Source organism: Orycteropus afer, unplaced genomic scaffold (assembly GCF_000298275.1).
Source record: "Orycteropus afer afer isolate SDZICR_OR568_19922 unplaced genomic scaffold, OryAfe1.0 scaffold00003, whole genome shotgun sequence".
In the NCBI taxonomy this organism is placed as follows: domain Eukaryota; kingdom Metazoa; phylum Chordata; class Mammalia; order Tubulidentata; family Orycteropodidae; genus Orycteropus; species Orycteropus afer.
The window spans coordinates 34,566,423-34,589,316 of record NW_006921590.1 but is presented as its reverse complement, the minus strand read 5'-3'; the positions used below and the strand labels follow the sequence as shown (position 1 = coordinate 34,589,316).

At 36.8% G+C, this 22,894-nt stretch overlaps 1 protein-coding gene across 1 annotated transcript in view; it reads left to right on the top strand.

Moving 5' to 3' along the window:
- Positions 1-22,894, top strand: part of STAG1 (stromal antigen 1) — a 528,154-nt gene that overhangs the window by 204,149 nt on the left and 301,111 nt on the right. Inside the window, exon 5 of the mRNA XM_007937169.2 lies at positions 7,358-7,434. Within this exon, the coding sequence (XP_007935360.1) occupies positions 7,358-7,434 (77 nt within the window). The remainder of the gene's footprint in view (positions 1-7,357; positions 7,435-22,894) is intronic.

Sequence of the window (22,894 nt, the reverse complement as noted above, 5' to 3'; positions counted from 1 at the left end):
CCCACTTTCTTCAGGCCATGGTCTTAATAAAGAGATTCCCCCAAGCAAAAAACAATCCCCAGCCCTGGACCAACCGACTTGAGGCCCTGCCTTACTAAAGAACCTCCGCCAAAGAAAAAGCAGCCCCTGAGTCCCAGTCCATCTGCCTCCGGCCCTCATCTTAACATAGAGATGCCCCAAAGGTAGAAGCAGCCTTCAAGACCCAGACCTGCCTACCTTGGGCCCCTGCTTAATAAAGAGCCACATCCAAGGAAAAAGCATCCTCCAAGCCCCAGGTCTGTATACCTCAGGTGCCTGCCTTAATAAAGAGCCACACCCAAGCAAAAAGCAGCTTTCAGCCTTCGGCCTGCCTACCTCAAGCCTTGTCCTTAATATAGAGCCAACTCCAAGAGAAAAGCAACGTCCCAGCTTCCTGGTGTAAAGGAATCCAACTATTTTTGTATGTTGATCTTGTATCCTGCCACTATGCTAAATCTTTTGATTAGTTCCAATAGTTTTTTGTTTTTTGCTGAGTCTCTTGGGTTTTCTGTGTATAGGATCATATCATAGACAAAGAGGGATAGTTTTATTTTTTCCTTACCAATTTGGATGACTTATTTCTCTTTCTTGCCTTATTGCTCTGGCTAGGACTACCAATACAGTGTTGAATAGAAGTGGTGATAGAGGGCATCCTGGTCTGGTTTCTGACCACAGGAGGAATGGTTTCAGTCTCTCTCCATTGACAATAATGTTGGCTGTTGGTTTTGCATGTATGCCTTTTATTATGTTAAGGAATTTCCCTTCTGTTACATCTGTTTCCCTTCTGTTACCAGTTTTCTGAGAGTTTTTATCAGGAATGAGTGTTGGATTTTATCAAATGCATTTTCTGCATCAATTGATATGATCATTTGGTTCTTTTCCGGTGTTTTGTTTATGTGATGGATGACGTTGATTGTTTTTCTAATGTTGAACCATCCTTGCACACCTATGAACCCCACTTGGTCATAATGTATTATTTTTCTGATATGTTTTTGGAGTCTGTTGGCTAGGATTTTGTTGAAGATTTTTTCTTCTATATTCATGAGGGATATTGCTCTGTAGTTTTCCTTTTTAGTGATGTCTTTGCGTGGTTTTGGTATCAAGATTATACTTCATTGAATGTTAGTTTAGGTAAATAGTGTGTTTCTGGAAATCTGTCTATTTCTTCTATTTGCACATTTGTTGGAGTACTTCTTCATACTTCATAGTTCTTCATAGTATACTGATATTATCCTTTTAATTTCTGTTGGTTCTGTTGTCATGTCATCCAATTGATTTCTTATTCATGTTATTTGTATTCTCTCCCTCTTCCTTTGTTAAATTTCTTGACTTGTTAATTTTTTTCTATTTCTATTTTCTGTTTCATTTATTTCTGCTTAAATCTTTGTTATTTTTTCTTCTGGTGATTATAGGCTTTTTTTCACTTTTTTTTCTCTAATTGTTGGAGATGTTGGGTTTAGGTGTTGATTTTGGCTCTGCTTTTTTGATGTGTGGATTTATTGCTATAAATTTGCCTCTCTGATCATTGCTTTTGCTATATCCCAAAGATTTTGTTATGTTGTGTTTTTATTTATGTTTGATTCAAGGAATATTTTTATTTCATTTTTTAAATTTCTCCTATTACTCAATCATTTTCTAGGAGAGTGTTATTCAGTTTCCATTTGTTTGCTTTTTTTTTGTTGATCTTTCTATTGTTGATTTCTAATTATATAGCATTGTGATTTGAGAACATGTTTTGCAGTATTTCAATGTTTTTAATTTTTTTAGGGTTACTCTTTGGCCTGGTCGCTCTGGTGGAGTAGTACCTAAGGCATTGGACTGCTAACCAGAAAGCTGGTGGTTCAAACTCACCAGCCACTCCTCAGAAGGAAGGTTGGGCAATCTACTTCTGTAGTGATACTGCCTGTGAAACCCAAGGAGGGGTCGCTGTGAGTCAAATCTGACTCCATGGCAGTGAGTTTGTTTTGGTTTGGTTTTGTGGCCTAGCTTATTGTCTATCCTGGACAACGTTTCATATGCGTTGGAAAAGAATGTATATTGTGCTGTTATTGGGTGAAGTTCTTTTTAGATGCCTATAAAGTCAAGCTGATGAATTGTATTGTTTAGTCCTTCTGTGTCTTTGTTGAGTTTCTTTCCAGTTCTTTCATTCAAGGTGGTTTACTAAAGTCTCCTACTATGACTTTGGGCTCATCTATTTGTCTTTTCAATTGTGTTCAAGTCTGATTTACATATTTTGGGACTCTATTGGGTATACATATATTTATTATTGTTATGTCCTTTTGTCCATTCGATCCTTTAATCTTGTATTACGTCCTTCCTTATCTCTTATGGTGGTTTTTGTCTTAAGATCAGTTTTATCAGGAATTAATTTTGCCACTTCTGCTCTTTTATGGTTGTCATTTGCTTGATAGGTCTTTTACCAACCTTTGATTTTCAATCTATTTTTGTCTTTCTCTGTAAGGTATGTCTCTTGTAGACAGCGTACTGATCATTTATGTTTTCCTATTCAGTCTGCAACTCTCTGTCTCTTGAATGGTGCATTTAATTTATTGACATTCAGTGCAGTTGTTGACAAGTATGAATTTGTTGCTATCATTTTGTTATATTTTTTTGGGGTGGTCCTTATTTCTTTGTTCCATATAATTTTCTGTGCTCAGCTAGTTATGTTTATTAATCTTGTTATCACTTCCTTTGTGGCTGTAGTTTCAGTATTTTAATAAATATGTGTGCTTGTCCTGTTTTTAATTTTGATGTGAAAGTTTATCATTTTTCTTTGAGTTTACCCTGTGATTTATAATTTTCTTCCCAAGTTTAGAACAGTCTGCTCTATCTTGCAGTTGTCTTGACTTCCTCAACATTTACAAGTTCTGTAACTGCACAGTTTTTTCCTTCATTTTGGTTTGTATTTGTCCTAATTTGCCAATTGATGTCTCTGGTTCCCTGTTCGCAATCTTGTAGGCTTATTTACTTTGGATACTTCCATAACTGTGTGTGTTTGTGCATTATGTCATCATGTGTATTAATGGTCAGTTGTTGTTTGGTGTAGTTTGTTCTGTGTCCAAAGGATTCCCTTTAGCATCTCTTGTAAGATTGATGTGGTTTTGACAAATACTTTTAATTTCTGCTTATCTGGAAATGTCCTAATTTCACCATTGTTCAGTATTGCTGGCTATATAATTCTAATTTATTAGAATTTTTTTTTTCTTTCAGGGTTTTATCTATACCATCCTATGGCCTTCTTGCCTGCATGGTTTCTGCTCAGAAATCAGAGCTTAGGCTTATCCTATACCCTTTGTAGTTAACTTCATTTTTCCTGTGCTGCTTTCAGGACTCTGTCTTTGTCTTTGTTTTTGTGAGTTTGATGATGATATGTCTTTATGATTTTCTTTTAGTGTCTGTCCCATTTGTGATTTGTTAGGCTTCTTGCATAGATATATTCTTGTCTTTCATCATATCAGGGAAATTCTCTTCCAACAAATCTTTCACAATTTTCTTTCTGGTTTTATTTTTCTCTCATTTCTGAAAATTTCGTATTAATCTTCTGGATTTTTATCTGTAGATTTTGCATCATTTTTAATTTTCCATTTATCTTGTCATTTTGTTCTTGTATTTTCTTCCAAAATTGTTCTAGGGATTTGTCTGTGTTTTCCTCAGTTTTGTCAGTGTTTTCCTTGATCTGTTTCTCAATCCATGAAGGTACCTAAATATAATTCTTTTGAATTCCTTATTAGGGAGTTCCAGTACTGCTGCTTCCTCAGAGATGTGTTTTGGGTCTGTATCTTGGTCCCTTGTTTCTCCTACTTTATCTTCCTTCTTTGTGTGGACTGTGATGGTCTGTTGTCTCTGAGACATTGTGACATTTTTGTGTTTCTGTTTAACTGGTGATTGTATGTAGGAGTCATTCACCTAGATTTTAATTTTCTTTGTTTTGTTTTGATGTATCCGGGTATGCAGGATATTGTGCTCTCTTCTTTTCACCACTTGGCAGCACTTATGTACTCATCCCATGTCTCTTTTCCGGTCATCAAACTCCTGTATGTCTGTGCTGCCTTTCGCAAGTGGAGCCTATTCTTAGGGCCTTGCAGTCTGAACTAGAATACTGTCCCTTTTAATATCCACAATGGCCACCGCCTATAAACATTCAAAATGGCTGTACCCTCCGCACTGCCGAAAGTCCACAGCTCAGTTTGTCTCTTTATCTCCTTCTTTGCTATTTCTCTTTTCAGTCGTCAGCTACCCATGCAGTACTTACATGCAGTCCTTGGTGACAGGGCCAATTTTTAGGTTAATTCTCAGGTCCTAACACCACTTGGAAACATTCAGGCTGTCCATACTGTCAGGACAGCTGACAGTCCACAGCTCTGATTTTTCTCCTTACTAACTGTTTTCATTCAGGCTCTTTTACTAGTTGGTGTTTAATACACTTCTGTGTCCTTCCTTTCAAAGCTCAGGGTTCCAGGATTATCTTCTGTATCTGTGATAATTGATTTCTCTTTTCTTTGTTGAAGAGGGTCTGTATAGCTTGTCTGCCTGTTCTGCCATCTTACTGGAAGTCCAGTCTTTAACACTTTGCAGTATGATTTCATTGTAAAATCTTTTTAATCTTACCAGCTACTGTGCCATTTCAATCAATAGAATTTTATTTGTGTATATATGGTTGTTGTGAATTGGAATCAACTTAGCAGCACACAACAACAGTATATTAACATGAATAAATTATACTCACTTTTGGTAATTTAAAAATCTTAATTTTACATCTTTTACTTTCTTTGTTGTTGTTGTTGTTATGTGCCGTCAAGTCGGCCCCGACTCATAGCGACCCCTCCTTGGGTTTCCGAGGCAGTATCACTACGGAAGTAGGATTGCCCAACCTTCCTTCCAAGGAGTGGCTGGTGGGTTTGAACCACCAGCCATCTGGTTAGCAGGCAAGTGTCTTAGCCACTATGCTACCAGAGCTCTTAGTACCTATTAATGGAATTTTGCCTGTCAGTGCCATGAACCAGCCTCTGAAGTTACATACTTTTATTATATGTAATAAATACAAATAAATAAATCTACTTCAGATTCACAAAATGTTTCCATGACACATGCAAGGTGAAATACCATTGGTTTATATAGTCAAAACAGTTTTATCTGACTGGATGATTTTTAGAATATCTGAAAGAAAGTTATTTTTACTTGAAATGTAAGGTGTATAGTTAACAATTTAATGCAGGTTTCTTGTATATACATATTTTTAATTTTCACAAAGAAAATAATGACTGTATTTTAGTGTGTAAACAACAACCTGTTTTTAATTCTGGTTTCGGATCAAATAAAATCACATTATACATTTTTACCATTTTGTTAATAAGATGATAGTATGTTTAGGAGGAAATCTTTTCTTTTCCCTTTCTATACTTGGTCCCCAAAACCTGGATTGCTGTCTCTACAGTTTGATATTGGGGATATCTGATGGGGGTATTTAATGAGAAAAGAGGAAGCTCTGTAGAAAGTAAATACAATGTGCTTGAAAATGGATCTGGTTAAAAGATAGGGCATGCGTTATTTTTCTTATTTTACAAATTAATAAAAACTATGTCAGATTAAGCTCAATTTGCCAAATGTATCACCTGTGTAATTTTTTTGTTTTTGTTTTTGGTAACTTGGGTGAAAGTTCACAGAGAAAATTCATTTTCCATACAACAGTTGATACACATTTTGTTTCATTACATTTATTGCAGTCCCCATAATGTAGCAGCTTTCTTCCCACTTCCTCCCTCTGTGGTTACCTTTTCCCTGTGTCCTTCTTTCTTACACATTCCTGCCCTCTGAGCTATCTTTCTGTCCAAATACTGCCCTTCTGATCTCCCAAGGTTGAGTGTTCAAAGGAGTCAACCTGCTTGGTGTAAATGTTCACCTTATACACCTATCTCTTGTTTGGCTGGAAGCTACAGGAATGAGTTCAGTTCCAGGCCTAAAGTATAACTAGGGACCATAGTATCCAGGTTTCCACCAGTTTCTATCAGAGCAGTAAGCTGGTCTTTTTCATGATTATGAGTTTTGTTCCACTTTTTTCTCCCATTCTCTCCAGGATCTCCTAGTAGTAGCCAGGCACCATCTAATTCTTCTGGTCTCAGGGTAATGTGGGCTGAGGTTCATATGGTCCACTAGTCCCTTCGAGTAATTGTTTCCATATGTGTTTGGTTTTCTTCATTCTTTTTTGGTCCAGACAAGGGCCATCTTAGATGCAGGCTTTTAAGACCTCAGCTACTACTCACCAAAGTAGGTTGTATAGCAATGTTTTTGTGTAGTATGTTATACCAGTTGAACTTGATATCCCCCATAATCCTGGTCCTAAGCCCAGACGCCCAACAATTTGCTCCCTTAGAGTGGTTGTCTATGTGCCAATGTACTATTGTTGGGACTTTCAATTAAAGACTACAGTTTCAGATATAAGATTACTTCCTGTCTTACAATCCAAAATTTGATTTGAATTGTAGGTTGTAATTACTGACAAGGAACATGTCAGAAGTTATGTAGTAACATGTTCATTGGCATTAAATTTTAGTAAGTCTTAATCTTGGAATGCTTAATTTATTGTTTTATAATTATGCAGTTGAAACTTAATCTCATTTTATTAGGCCTGGATCCTGTGCACATAAGGCTGGCTTTGAATTTTATTTCATTTTCTTAAATTATGTTTGTTTTTGAAGCAACCTTTCACTATAAACCTTTCTTCTTTCTCTTTAGTGTAAGAGTGATATTTATAAAACTATTCTGTATTTGAAATAAAAATTAACTAGCTCAGATAATAACATGAAAGAATGAGATAAGAAAGGATTAACTTTTTCTTTGATTGTTTGATAATTATAGAGAAGTTCTGAGCAACTTTTCATGTTCAGATAAAACAGGTTTAACTGAAATATACTGTTAAATCAAGGGATATTTAGTTTTCATTTACAGAAAATCTCAGTGATAAATCGGGAAAAAAACATGAAAAGAAGATAAACAGTGTATGTTAGGAGGTTTTTAAGAGTAAAACTGGCAGTATATATTTCAATCTTTAAGACTCTCTTTATAATATAAATTAATTGTTTTATTTCTCTGTCTTTTTCCTCAATCCTCCTATCAATATTCTTCCTCATACTTAACCTATTTCATTAAATATCCAGTTGTTTTCTGTCTGAAGAACTTCAAAATTCACAAAGAACAGATTCCTTTAGAATCAATGATACTGGAATTTGGAGTGGAAAGAGAAACTCGTTTTTTCACTAATTTTATTACTTTTCAAAGAATAGGTTACATTTATTATTTAACATGGGATAGAAGATTAACTATAAAATCTGTTGTTCCATAGGTACTGTGAGAATAGAGATGTTTCGAAATATGCAGAATGCAGAAATCATCAGAAAAATGACAGAAGAATTTGATGAGGTATGGTATTATATAATATTTATAGAAATTGCCTATTTATACTTTAATTATAAATGTGTGATTCATTTGTTTTGATACAGAGTTTAGTATAAGGGAATATATACTATTTCTTATTTATATTAAAATCCATGCTACTAATCCCAAAATTAATGATATTTGGAAATCGGGGTTTTTTTTTGTTTGTATTGTTTTGTTTTTTTAATTGTGCTTTGAGTGCAAAAATATGGAATGCTTCACCACTTTGCATGTCGTACTTGGGTAGGGGCCACGTACCCTTCTAATTTTAGTATATGTGCTGCCAGAGCGAGCACTGATATTTGGAAATTTGATTACATTGCATGGAGGTAGTGTTGAATAATGACTGATAAGGATATGAGTGATTTGAGGTAGAAATTGATTCTTGATATTTATTCATGAATACCTTCTCAAATCCCCAAATTTATAAATATGTCTTAAACAGTTTCATTATCTGTGGAAATCTAGCATTATAAAATACTTAAAGAATGGGTTTATAGGTTAAAGAAATCTGAGAAGCTCTGCATAGTGTACTTATTTTAGGGATTGTCAAAGTGCATCATTGTATTTGAGGCTTGGAGTAGAAATCCTAATGGAGAAAAAACGTGTTCAATTTTATTTAACCCAGAATTTCCCAAAATTATTTTACTTGATGCCCCCCACTCTTTTTTTTTTTTTTAATGTAAACTTTAATCTTATGTTTCAGATACTTTGCTTGAAAGTGTTTCAATTCCCATTTAGATTACTTGTTTTCTTTGCTTGTCTTTGAGAAGTGATCACCATTTCCATTTCTTGAAATACTCTGGATTATAATTGCTGTAATTGCTGAAATGCTTTCTGTATATTATATTATATTTCTATATTATTTTATATATAATATATATATGTAGTAATATTACATTGCTGTATTGCATTTATGTTGAACTTGTTCATGTCATTGTATATATCTGTATGTATTGCTGTCTACTACTGATTTTAGGATTCTGATTTAGAATTTAAATAAAATTTCTTATTTTCTTGTAGACTTTTTTTTTTCCCTTGTCTTTTAACACTAACAACAAATACTAATTTTCCTCTGAGTCTACTCTTGGGGAAAGTGATGGTGCTCTGGCTATTTATTCATGTACATCTTTATAGAAAGATTCTGGTGGTAGCTTTTAAACTATTTCAGTCGTATTCTATGTGGTTTAGGAGGAGCTTTACCTTGTGTTCCTTCTGTATGTATGTGTGTGTGTGTGTGTGTGTGTGTGTATTTATTTATTTATATATATATCCACAATCCCTGGTCTTCAAATTTATAGTCCAAGAAACTCTGTAATTCTAAAAATATTTTTATAGTTCAATTGATAGGAAAAGCTGGTCTTAACATGAGGGTATTTACAGGTTGTATTCACCCTGTCATTTTAAATACCATGTGCTGCTCTTGAAATATTAATATTTTTGATGACAGGGCTGCATCTGATTCTGTTGCTTGTGATGGAATAGGAGTTATATACACTGTATTAACTTCTAAAATATGAAAAATTCTTAAGTTCTGAAACATTCTCTGGAGCCCATTCACTAAAAAATAATTTTGTTGTTCTTACTTCAGTAATTTATATATTGCAAGTAGAAAATAATAAAGCTATTATATATTGGTAGGTTTACTCACTAGCTACTAGACTTGACTGCCTTACAACACAGGTATTTCTGATTGCAGATTAAAAAGTGGTACAGGCTTTAGACTTTCAAGACTCTTGCATATAAGGTTGGGTAGTCTACTTCTGTAGTGATAGCCCCTCAAAAACCTAAGGGGTTGCTATGAATTGGATCCAACTCGACGACAATGAATTTGGTTTGGGTTTTTTTTTTTTTTTTTGGTTTTCGCATATATGATGGACCAGTTTTTGAAACTTTTAGGTAGTTAGGGTCATCTGGGGAATCTTTTAAAAAAATAATGGTACCTGAATCCTTCCCTTATTCTGACTTGGGCATAAGGATTTTTAAAAGGCCCCTTATGTGATTATAAATGCAATAAAGTTTGGGAACTGCTGATTTAATGGATATGAAAATAAGTAAGCAGGAATTTAGCTATCAGAATGTTTCATATGTGAGAAAAGAATAGGAGGAAAACAAAATTAACAAACTTTGAAAAGGCAACAGTGATAGGAAGTCATCACTTTTGTAGTACGATTTTGGCCTAAGTATAGAAGGATGAAGAATTTATGGAAATGAATGTCATGGTATGCTAAAGAAAATACTCCTATGGTTATTGTCAAATTAAAAAAAAAAAAAAAAAAAGAGGAAGGTGGGAGGGAAGATGTTGCATTGTGGTAAACTGTGGTCAATGATATGAGACAAAGTATATGTGAACTGCTGTATAGAAAGTGGATTTACTCTGTAAATCTTCACCCAAATCACAGTTTAAAAAACAAAAAAAAACACAACCAAACCCGTTGCCAGTGACTTGATTCTGAATCATTCCGGGTGAAATGAATAAATGGTAAACTGATAATGATTTAAAAATAGAACTTGCAATTGAAGTTATTCAAAATGCAGTTATTTCGTATTTCTAAGTATTTCTCCCAGTATTTCAGATGAGTAACCTAATCAAAGAAGACTCTCTTAAATCACAGTTTTCTTTATTTCCTAAATGATAGTACAGCTAACACAATTTTGATTGTTAACTTGTATTCATGTAAACCAGAATTATGTATTAGACATTGTCTAAGACTGTGCATTTTATGTTCAGTCACTTTAGCAATATTTCACTTTTTTGCTGCTGTGTATACTGGAAACTGCTTTAAATGCTTATTATTAAATTTTTATTAATAATGTTTTTTTCCAAAAAAAAATATTGTATAAGTCATTTAGTCGTTTGAGATTAGGGGAGATTAGTTTTATTAAAACTAATCTATAGTTATATTTTGTGGTAAAATTCTAAAAGATCTGATAACAAGACCCTAGTGGAACTATGTCTTGTTCATCGAGAGTTGTTGTTGTTATTATTGTCATGTGCCATAGAGTTGTCTCTGAGTCATAGCAACCTTATGTACAACTGAACAAAACACTGCTTGGCCTGTGCCAGCCTCACGATCCCTACTATACCTGAGTCCATCACTGCAGCCACCGTGTCAATCCAACTTGTTGAGGGCCTTCCCCTCTCTCGTTGACTCTCCACCTTACTAAGTGTGACATCATTTTCCAGAGAATGGTCCCTTCTGAGAACATGACCAACGTAAGTGAGACAAAGTCTGGCCATCCTCACTTCCAAGGAGCATTCCGGCTGCACTTCCTCCAGGACAGATTTGTTAGTTCTTTTAGCAGTCCACAGTGCTCTCAGCAGTCTTTGCCAATACCACAACTCAAAAGCATCACCTCTGCTTCATTCTTCCTTATTCATTGTCCAGCTCTCACATGTATATGAGACGATTGAAAATATCATGTCTTGAGTTAGTTGCATCTTAATCTTCAAGGAGATGTCTTTGTTATTCAGCACTTGAAACATGTCTTTTTCAGCAGATTTGCCCAATGCAATACCTCTTCTGATGTCTTGACTGCTATTTCCAATGGCGTTGATTGCAGAACCAAATTGTATGAAGTCTTTGACAACTTCAGTCTTTTCTCCATTTATCGTGATGCTGCTTATGGTCCAGTTGTGAGGATTTTTTTTTCTTTATATTGTAGTGTAACCCATACTGTAGAGTGTAGTCTTTAATATTCATCAGTAATTGCTTCAAGTCATCCTCACTTTCAGCAAGCAAAGTTGTGGCATCTGCGTATCGCAGGTTGTTAATGAATCTTCCTCTAATCCTGATGCCACGTTCTTCTTCCTATAATCCAGCTTCTTGGATTATTTGCTCAGCATAGAAATTGAATAAGTATGGTGAAAGGATACAACCCTGACATACTCCCTTCCTGATTTTAAACCATGCAGTATCCCCTTGTTCTGTTGGAATGACAGCCTCTTTGTCTATGTACAGATTCCCCATTAGCACAATTAAGTGTTCTGGAATTCCCATTCTTCTTGATATCCATAATTTGTTATGATCCACACAATTGAGTGCCTTTGTGTAGTCAATAAAACACAAGTAAATATCCTTCTGGTATTCTTTGCTTTGAGCCAAGATCCATCCTTCATTCCATGTCCTCTTCTGAATCCAGCTTGCATTTCTGGAAGTTCTCTGTCAATATACTGCTGCAACTGTTTTTAAATTATCTTCAGCAAGATTTTACTTGCATGTGATATCAATGATATTCTTTGATAATTTCCATATTTTGTGGGATCACCTTTCTTTGGAATGGGTACCAATATGGATCTTTTCCAGTCAGTTGATCAGGTAGCTGTCTTCCAAATCTCTCTTGGCATAGCCAAGTGAGTACCTCTAGTGCAGCATCCGTTTGTTGAAACATCTCAATGGGTATTCTGTCAACTCCTAGTGCTTTATTTTTTGCCATTTCCTTTAGTGCACCAAGAGTAGTCATGAATTAATATATTGTATATCAGTTAAGTATGATATGAAAAATTGAACACCAATGACTTAAGACCAGATGAGTTATGGGATGACATCAGAGACATTATACATGAAGAAAGCAAAAGGTTATTAAAAACACAGAAAATAAAAAAAATATAATTAAAGACCAAAATGGATGGATGTCAGAAGAAACTCTGAAATATGCTCTTTAACAGAGAGTGGTAAAGTGCATTATAGAAGTGATGACATAAAAAACTGAACACAAGATTTCAAAGAGCATCTTGCAAACACAGAGAATTAAAATGAAATGTGCAAAGACCTGGAGTTAGAAAACCACAACAGAAGACCATGCTCAGCATTTCTCAAGCTGAAAGAATTGATGAAAATTTGAAGCCCCTAGTTGGAATATTGAAGGAGTCTATGGGCAGCATCAGGATTGGAAGGAAGACTCATTAACATCTGGTGATTTGCAAATGAAACAACTTTCCTTGCAGAAATTAGAGAATATTTGAAGTGCTTACTGATAAAGATTAAAACTACAACCTTCAGTATTGATTACCCAATAATTTCAAGAAAATACAAATCCTTACAACTGAACCAATAAGCAACATCATGAGAAACAGAAAAAAGCTTGACATTGTAAAGAATTTAATTTTACTTGGATACACAATCAGTGCCCATGGAAGCAAACGACATATTGCATTGGGCAAAGCTGCTGCAAAAGACTTCTTTAAAGTGTTTTTTTTTAAAAAAAAAAAAAAAAAAGATGTCACTTTGGGAACTAAGGTACGCCTGACCCAAGCCATGGCAAAGCTCTGGTAACATAGTGGCTAAGGCTTTTGACTGCTAAGCAGAAGGCTGGTGGTTCAAACCCACCAGCCACTCCTTGGAAGGAAGATTTGGCAAACTACTTCCATAGTGATACCACCTCAGAAACCCAAGGAGGGGTTGCTATGCATCAGGTCTGACTTGATGGCAGTGAATTTGGTTTGGTAATATGTATGTGATATCTGGACTTTGAGGAATACCGAAGAAGAATTGAGGGCTGTGAATTATAGCGTTGGGAAAGAATATTGTACCATGTACTGCCAGAAGAATGAGCAAATCTGTTTTGGAAGAAGTACAGCCAGAATGCTCCCTTGGAAGTGAGGTTGGGAGATTTTGTCTTTCGTACTTTGGACACGTTATCAGGAGGAACTAGTCCTTGGTGAAAGATAATCATGCTGTATAAAGTAGGGGGTCAGCAAAAAATCAGAAGACCCTCAACAAGATGTTGAGCTACAGTGGGCTACAACAGTGGTCTCAAGAATAGCAGCAATTGTGAGCATGGCACAGAACTGGGCAGTATTTCATTCTATTGTATGTAGGGTCACTGTGAATTGGAAATGACTTGAGAGCACCCAGCCACAACAACAAAACATCACAGTAAATACAGTGAGATAAGTTAGAAGTAGCTTAAGTGGAAAATCTTTATATTTGGCTAAGGTGAACCAGGAAGATATTGCCTGAGACGTAGACTCTATTTCCTGTTCCTTCGTCCAAATTGAGTATAATATATGTTGTTAGATAACCTTTTTTCAAGCTCTACAAGCCTGCACACAACCAAAACTGCTTTGTAATTGTAATATGGACATAGTTTTGAAATGTATTAATTCCAAGAGCATTCTGTGGCAGGTCAGGGTTATATCTCCATAAATAAATTCTCAGGTATGTTTTTCCAGCAATTATTGACATAGTTTCTCATATGTTTAGGTCTGACTTATATGTACCCAAACCTTTGCAACACATTCTAATGTATTTATTTATTGACTTTAATTCTTGTCTCTGTTATTTTGCATTGTGTTGTGTAGTTCACAATAGATTATTTTTTATTGTGTTCTTCTGCAATGATTGTAAGCTTTTCTTTGTCTCATATTTCTAATCATGTGCTTTGTTGCATGTAGTTATTTAAACTTAAGTGTAGAACTTTCATCTGCTTATACATTTGCATGTTTCTTTAAAGGCGTAAAGAAATTCAATGTAAAAATGGTTATATAGTATACAAACTGAGAAAATATAAAAGAAATCATAAAGATAGGTTTGGTAGTTGTATGTCAACTTGGCTGGGCCTGATTTTGCATGGCTGGGCAACTGTATATAGTTATTCTTCATGGCAAGACTGATAATCATCTCCATGGTAGAATCTACTGAAACAGCTGAGTAGCTGCATTAGGGATATGGTCTGCTTCCAGTGTATAAGAAGAAGCTTTGAGAAAGGTCTCTGCAGCTTTTTGGCATTCTTGGACCCTGCATGTTGCCAAGTCTTAATTCAGCAGCATGCCATGTTTCCTGGGACTGTCTCTGAACTTGAACTAGTGGCTCGCCGTATAATCTTGGGACTGTGCTGTTTGATTTGTTGACCTTGGGTTCATCAGCTTCATTAGGCCTGGAACAAGAGGCAGAGGTGAAGCCCAAAGTCAAGGGCCCTTCACTCATTCCCTAGAGCTGGCACTTTGAACTCAGACTTCTAGCTTCCTAACCTGTAAGAGAATAAATTCCTGTTTGTTAAAGCCACCCATTTGTGGTATGTCTCTCTGTTAGAGTGGCACCAGAGGACTCAAACAATAGGTTAGAAGAAAAACAAATTATCTTCAATTCCAAATTAAAATCCCAATTAAAAATATTTTTTCATTGCACATCTCATCATAAAACATTTTTCAACTTGTATTCCCAGTGGTGAAAACCTGTGGTGTTTTTTATACATAAAGTTTTTCTCTTTCTCTTTCATTCCTATATTCTTTCTCAAAGGACCAGCTAAAGTTCTTAGCTTTAGGGGAGAAATGCCTAACAAGTGATGCAAGTGACTGTCTAGTGATTGTTTCAGGATTTCTTAGTTTTAATCTAGATCTATTTTCTACATATCTGATTAATAAAAATAGATGAAATTACTTTTTTCCTCCCTGTTTTGATAATCAGAAAACTGAATGTGTAGGCTTCATTTATTATATTATAGTATTCATAGTTAAATTCAGTACATACCCAACTGTACTAGTGGATTATTCACATAAAAGTAATCTTTAAAGGACGTGTTAAGAAGACAGCGGGTGTTTTTAATACCTAGATTTAAATGTCATTGATTTTACAATGGTTCAAAAATACCACAGATTAATATGTCAGTATCTGCTTAGACAAAGTTCTAATATTGATAAGGGTCTATAGTCACATTTTTCATAATCATCTTAATGATTTGACTTTTTAAAGGTTATTATTATTTTTTTTAATCTAATCTCATTAGATAGTCATAACATGAATTTTCATAGTGGCCTAAGAAAAGCTTGCACAAGTGTCAGTGCTGCCACTTTTCTTCTTATTTGCTTGTCATTACATATTTGGGTTTCTTTTGATTTGTGTTTGTTTCTTGTTTCCCCAGAAATCTTTTCCTGATGCTACCTCTTCATTTTGTGAAGAGTTAAAGATAAATAGTATAAACCATACATTCATTTAATTGGTCATATGTAAATAAACAAACCAGCCAGGGATGCCATTTCCACTATCAACCCTTTGAGTATTGAACTTTTCTTACTCTTCTCTCGGGTGCCTCAAATACCATTCATAATACAATAGAATCTGAAATACAGACTTGGTGTGGAGATACCAAGCCCTGTCTATATTACTAAATATTAGTAGTGATTTTCTTCCAGTATACTACTTGGCTTGTCTTCCATAAATTTGGATACTGCTTCAAGGATAGAAATGTAAACAGAATGTTTAAGAAAGGAATCAGAGTTGGAAATGACAAATGCCACTAATAAAGGAATAATCAAGTAGAAAAAATCATGAAGACTGAGCAGGTAATCAATTTGCAATATAGAAAAGTGTAGCATAGGAAATTATGACCATGAACACTACATGCAAAGTACTGGGAACAAGAGTAAATGTTGAATAATAACAATATGATAATGGCAAATACTTATATATATGCCAGGCACTGTTAATTCAATATAATTTCAGAAATTTAATTCTCAGGTTTATGAGGTAGAAACAGTGTTTTCCCATTTTACAGATGAGAAAACTGAAATATAAAGGGGCTGATTGAAAAATTTTGCCTGAGTTCTCATAAGTAGTAAATTGCAAAGCTAGGTATTGAATCTAGAACATCTGTCTTTTAAGTGCATAATTTTTACAAACGTTTTCTTCTAATACTTGTGTAAGTTTATAGAGTAAATTGGTTTTCCATTCAATAGTTCATAGATATTTTATTTCGTGACGTTGATTGCAATCCCCACAATGTAATAGCACTCTTCCCATTTCATCCCTTTGGTGACCATTTCCTTTTGTCCTTCTTTCCTGTGCATTCCTGCCTTCTGAGCTTTCTCTTTGAGCAAATGCTGCCCTTTAAGTGCATACTCTTAATCACGACGCTCTTCTGCCTAGTGTATAATAGCAAATTTATGACTGTGAAATGCCTAGGGGAAAGCTAATCAAATGAGTTTTGCTCTTTCAATTTGTAGGTTTTGATCACATAATAATTTTTTCTTTTTGGCTGTTACATTACCAGCATCTAACAACTGATTGCATAGGTTATGGGATTAAACTAGTGCTGTTAGTTTCTGCTAACTAAATTCTGACTCATGGCAACCCCATGTGTGCAAAGTAGAAATGCTCCTTATGGTTTGAGGCTGTGACCTTTCAGAACCAGGTTGCCAGATCTGTTCTCTGAAGCACCTATTGTTAAGTTCAAACTGCCAACCTTTTGACTAGTTGTGAAGTGCTTAACTGTATCACCCGATGTCTCCTGGGAATTCAACTCTTGTTGTATGCCATTGACTCTATTCTGACTCATAGTGATCCTGTATGATGAGTAGAACTACATAGTGATGTTCCTAGGCTGTAATCTTTAAGGGAGCAGATCATCAAGCCTTTTCTCCTATGGAGCTGCTGGTGGGTCCGAACTGCTGACCTTTTGATTAGCAGCCAAGGACTTAACCATTGCAAACTGGTATGTAGTCTGTTTTTCACAGTATATAGTTTATTTTTGTTTTATTTTTAAAAGATCAGTTGTATTCTCTTGACCTAGATGAAATCCTTTTGGATTGAGTTATACATTTCCATTATATTGTCTGAGATGTACATTTTCTTTTTTGAGAGATGCTTAAGTGAGATACTCATTAAACCAAAGCATGAGTCAACAGTGGCATTTGTATTAAACTGTTGTTGTTATTGTTATGTGCCGTCAAGTCAAACCCAACTCATAGCAACCGCTCCTTGGGTTTCCGAGGCAGTATCACTATGGAAGTAGGATTGCCCAACCTTCCTTCCGAGGAGTGGCTGGTGGGTTTGAACCGCCAGCCGTCTGGTTGGCAGGCAAGTGTCTTAGCCACTATGCTACCAGAGCTCTAAACTGTTGCTATTGAGTTGATTCCAATTCATGACAGCCCATGTATTACAAAGTGCAACTGCTACATAGTTTTCACAGCAGTAATCTTTATGAAAGCAGATTGCCAGGTATTTGTTCCATGGCATGACTAGGTGGGTTCCAGCTCCGAACATAGACAAACACAGACCATTTGTGCCACCCAGGTACCTAAAGTATGACTCAGCAGTGACATTTCTATCAATGGGTACTGTATTTACTCTCCATCTGGATTAGTCATGATAAGCTATGTATTGAGATAATAATTATGGTGATTTCAAGATTTTTATCCTTCAGTTTTAAAACTTCAAGATCTACTCTACAAACAGCAGTATAAAAGGGGCAAGGTGGGCAAACCCCACCTTTATCACTAACTAGTATCAGCATGAATTCAGTTTCCAGCTGCCAATAGATCTAGATCTCACCTTACCATGTCTCCATACATCTTTGCCCACTACTTTCATGTCAAAAACTCTCTCAGTGACCCTGACCGTTCAGAAGTATATCAGACTTCATCCCCAGTTATCCTGATCCTGGTCAAAACATCCCCGGCCACCTGAGGCAAGGTCATCAGGAGTAGGATAGGCGTAAGAGTCTTTAAAATTTACTGTACTTTGGACCAGGGGGCCTTTCTCTATCTCTTTTTCTAGTACCCTGGGACTAGGTCACAAACTAAAAGAATTCTGTCCTTCTTCATTGATTGCCTATGCAGCCTTTCTCTGTCACCAGGCCACCCAGAGCTGGGTACACAAATCAACTCTATACTACCAGCTCCTACAGGCTTATTGTCCCTGTTGGTTTCTTAATTCTCTATAACAGCTCACAGAATTCACTGAAATTATTATCTGTACTATTTGAGGCAGGAAGCAGGGGAAAGAGAAGCTGGGGGATGCCAGACAGAGTGGCAAGGATATCAGGTAAGGGGAAGGATACAGGTCCCACCCGCAAGAGACAGGAAGTGGAGGGTTTCGAACAGCTAATGGAGACAAACTTGTCTGTCAGTTTGTCATACTATCGTGGTTTGCATGTTGCTGTGAGGCTTGAGGCTCTGCCACCGGTGTTTCAAACACCAGCAGGGTTGGACATGGTGCACAGGTTTCAACACAGTTTACACAGTGAGACAGACTAGGAAGAAGCCATCCACTTCTCAAATAATTGGCCAGGGAAAACCTTATGAGAAACACTGTTTGATATATTACTGTACAAGTTTATGAATAGCCCGGAAACACTGTCGGATGCAGTGCAGGAAGGACGTGACCCTTAGGTTGGAAGGCTCTAAAAATATGACTGGGAAAGAGCTGCATCATCAGAATAGAACCAGCCTTACTGATATGGATAAAGTAAAGCCTTTGAGACCTCCATTTGCTGACAAGACAAGCCTCAAATTGAGGAGAAACAGATGTAAACATCCATTAATAATTGGAACATGGAATGTACGAAGTATGAATCTAGGAAAATTGGAAGTTGTCAAAAGTGAAATGGAACACATAAAGATTAATATCCTAGGCATTAGTGAGCTGAAATGGACAAATTTTAGCCATTTTGAATCAGACAACCATATGATCTACTATGCCAGTAATGACAATTCGAAGAGGAATGACGTGACATTCATAATCACAAAGGATGTTTTAAGATCTATCCTGAAATGCAGTGCTGTCAGTGATAGGATAATATCCATATGCCTACAAGGAAGACTAATTAATATTACTATTATTCAAATTTATGCACCAACCACCAAAGTCAAAGATGAAGAAATTGAAGACTTTTGTCAAGTTTTACAGCCTAAAATTGATGGAACATGCACTCAAGATGTGTTAATAATCACTGGTGATTGAAATGCAAAAGTTAGAAACAAAGAAGAATCACTAGTAGTTGGAAAATTTGGCCTTGGTGACAGCAATAACACTGGAGATTGCATGATAGAATTTTGCAAGAGCAACGACTTATTCATTGCAAATACCTTTTTTCAACAACATAAACAGCAGCTATACACGTGGACTTTTCCAGATGGAGTATACAGGAATCATATTGACTACATCTGTGCCAGAAGACTATGGAGAAGCTCAATATCTTCAGCCAAAAACAAGACCAGGAGCTGATTTTGGAACAGTCTATCCACTGCTCATATGCAAGATCAAGTTGAAGTTGAAGACAATTAAAACAGATCCACGAGGACCAAAATATGTCCTTGATAATATCCTTCCTGAATTTGGAGACTATTTAAAGAATAGATTCGATGCACTGAACATCAGTGACCAAAAACCAGAAGAATTGTGGGATGACATCAAGTGCATCATCCATGAAGAAAGCAAGAGGTAATTAAAAATGCAAGAAAGAAAGAAAAAGCCAAAATGGATGTCAGAAGAGACTCTGAAATTTGCCCTTGAGTGAAGAGTAGCTAAAGCAAATGGAAGAAATGACAAGATAAAAGATGTGAACAAAAGATTTCAATGAGCAGTTCAAGCAGACAAAGCCAATTACTATAATGAAATGTGCGAAGGTCTGGAGTTAGAAAGGGCTTGGCATTTCTCAAGCTGAAAGAACTGAGGAAAAAATATAAGCCTTGAGTTGTGTGGTGGTTAAGTTTGTGTGTCAACTTGGCTAGGTCTGATTGAGTGGCTGGGCAGCTGGATATAGTATTCCCCATGATAAGGCTGGTAATCAACTCCATGGTAGAATGTACTGTGAGCAGCTAGCTCAATAGCTGCCTTTCTGTATGTGGTCTGCTTCCCATATATAAGAAACAGCTTTGGGAATGGTCTCTAACTTATGGTATGCTTGAACCCTGCATGTAGCTGTGTCATTGTTTAGCAGCCTGCCATGCTTTGCCAACCTTGGGACTTTCAATGGAGTTGATTTAATGGTCTGCCGTGTGGTTTGGTAACATCAGGATTATGCCTTTTTTCTTGTCAACCTTGGGCTTGTCAGTTTCAGCAGCCAGTAGCTGTCTGAGTGAAGAAAAGCCTCTAGCTCCAGTCGGGCGAGAGCAGGAGGCAGAGCTGAAGCCCAAGGTTGAGGGCCTTTCACCCAGCCCCTAGAGCCTGGCTCTTTAAACTTGGACTTAATGCCTATAAACTGTAAGAGAATAAACTCCCGTTTGTTCAGCTATCCCATTTGTGATATATATTCTTGTCAGAGCAGCACTCGGTAACCAGAACAAGTTGCAATATTGAAAGATTCTATGGGCAAAATATTGAACGATACAGGAAGCATCAAAAGAAGATGGAAGGAATACACAGAGTCACTGTACCAAAAAGACCTCGTTGATCTTCATCCATTTCAGGAGGTAGCATATGTTCAAGAACCAATGGTATTGAAGGAAGAAGTGAAAACTGCACTGAAGGAATTGGTGAAGAACAAGACTCCAGGAATTGAGGGAATACCCATTGAGATGTTTTAACACACGGATGCCCTACTGGAGGCACACACTCGGGTATGCCAAGACATTTGAAAGACAGTTACCTGGCCAACTGACTGGAACAGTTCCGTATTTGTACCCCTTCCAAAGAAAAGTGATCCCACACAATGTGGAAATTATCGAACAATATCATTAATACAACATGCAAGTAAAATCTTGCTGACGATAATTGACAAACAGTTGCAGATGTATATTGACAGAGAACTTCCGGAAATGCAAGTGGGATTCAGGAGATGATGTGGAACGAGGAATATCATTGCTGATGGCAGATGGATCTTGGCTGAAAGCAAAAAATACCAGAAAGATGTTTACTTGTACTCAGAGGCATTTGATTGTATGGATCATAACAAATTATGGGTAACATTGAGAAGAATGGGCATTCCCAAATACTTGATTGTGCTTATTGGCCATACTTACTCAATCTGTATGCTGAGCAAATAACCTGAGAAGCTGGACTATATGGAGAAGAATGTGGCGTGAGGTTGGAGGAAGAATTATTAACAACCTGTGAAATGCTGACAATACAACTTTGCTTGCTGAAAATGAGGATGACTTGAGGCACTTACTAATGAAGATTGAAGGATACAGTGTGCAGTATGGATTACATCTCAATGAAATGAAAACAAAAATCCTCACAACTCGACCTATAAGCAGCATCACAATAAATAGAGAAAAGATTGAAGTTGTCAGAAACTTCTCATTGCTTGGTTCTACAATTGACACCAATGGAAGCAGCAGTCAGGACATCAGACGATGTATAGCACTGGGCAAATTGACTGCAAAGAACCTCTTTCAAGTACTTAGTCCTCAGACTAAGGTGTGCTGGACCCAAGCTGTGGTGTTTTCAATTGCCTCATATGCATGGGTGACCTGGACATTAAATAAGGAAGACCGAAGAAGAGTTGATGCTTTTGAGTTGTGGTGTTGGTGAAGAATGCTGAAGGTACCATGGACTGCTAAAAGAACTAACAGATCTGTCTTGGAGGAAGTGCAGCCAGAATGCTCCTTGGAAGCAAGAATGGCCAGACTTCGTCTCACCTACTTTGGTCATGTTGTCAGAAGAGACCATTCCCTAGAGAAGGATGTCCTGCTTTGTAAGGTGGAGGGTCAGTGAAAGGAGGGAAGGCCCTCAATGAGATGGATTGACACAGTAGCTGCGGTGATGGGCTCAGGTATGTATAGCAAGGATTGTGGAGCTGGTGTGGGACCCAGCAGTGTTTCATAAAGGTCGCTCTGAGTTGGAAACAACTTGACTGCACCTAACCATAAAGCAAAAAACAACATTTGAGCTCTAGGACCTGTGGTAGCATAGTACCTAAGGCATTTGACTGGTAACCAGAAGACTGGAGGTCCAAACCCATCCGCCACTCCTTGTAAGGAAGGTTGGGTGGTCTGCTTCCATAGAGATACTGCCTCAGAAACCCAAGGAGGGGTCGCTATGAGTTGAATCGACTGGATGGTAATATGGTTTTTTTGGTTGTATGAGCCCTAGTGATACAATAGTGAAGCATTTAGTTGCTAACCAGATGTTGGCAGCTCAGACCTAACAACTTACTCCACAAGAGAAAAATATAGCAGTTCTTCCATAAAAATTACAGCCTTAGATCCCTATAGGGTAGTTCTGTTCTGCCTTATCAGCTCTCTATGAGTTGGAATTGATTAGATTGCAATGGGTTTGCTTTTAGTTTTTATTAGCTATACTTAGTTACCCATTGTTTACAACCAGAAATGATACAAGCAAAGAGAAACATTTGACAAGGTCTGGGGGAGTTCTGGCAATAAGTCTTCATTGTCCCCAGGGACTTGTTGCCACTTTTTCCATGTATGGATGTTATTACAGATCCAGAAGGTCCCAAAGAGAGCAGTCCAAGGCCTGGGGACCCCTAGTCATTGGGACCTCAGTGATTAAACATGCCTGCTGTAAGCTCCTCTCTGTTCTTGAAGTTACCTAGCCAGATGTGGTACCTGTGTAGCTGCTACTTGTCCAGGTTTTTGGAAAACTAGAACATCTTGATTGCTGGAATTATTTCCAGAAACCTGAGTCAAAGGCCAAATCAAGTTCTTTGCCCCATAGAAACGTATGTTGTTGTTTGTTTTTACATGCCATCAAGTCAGCCCTGACTCATAGTGACCCCTCCTTGGGTTTCCGAGGCAGTATCACTATGGAAGTAGATTGCCCCA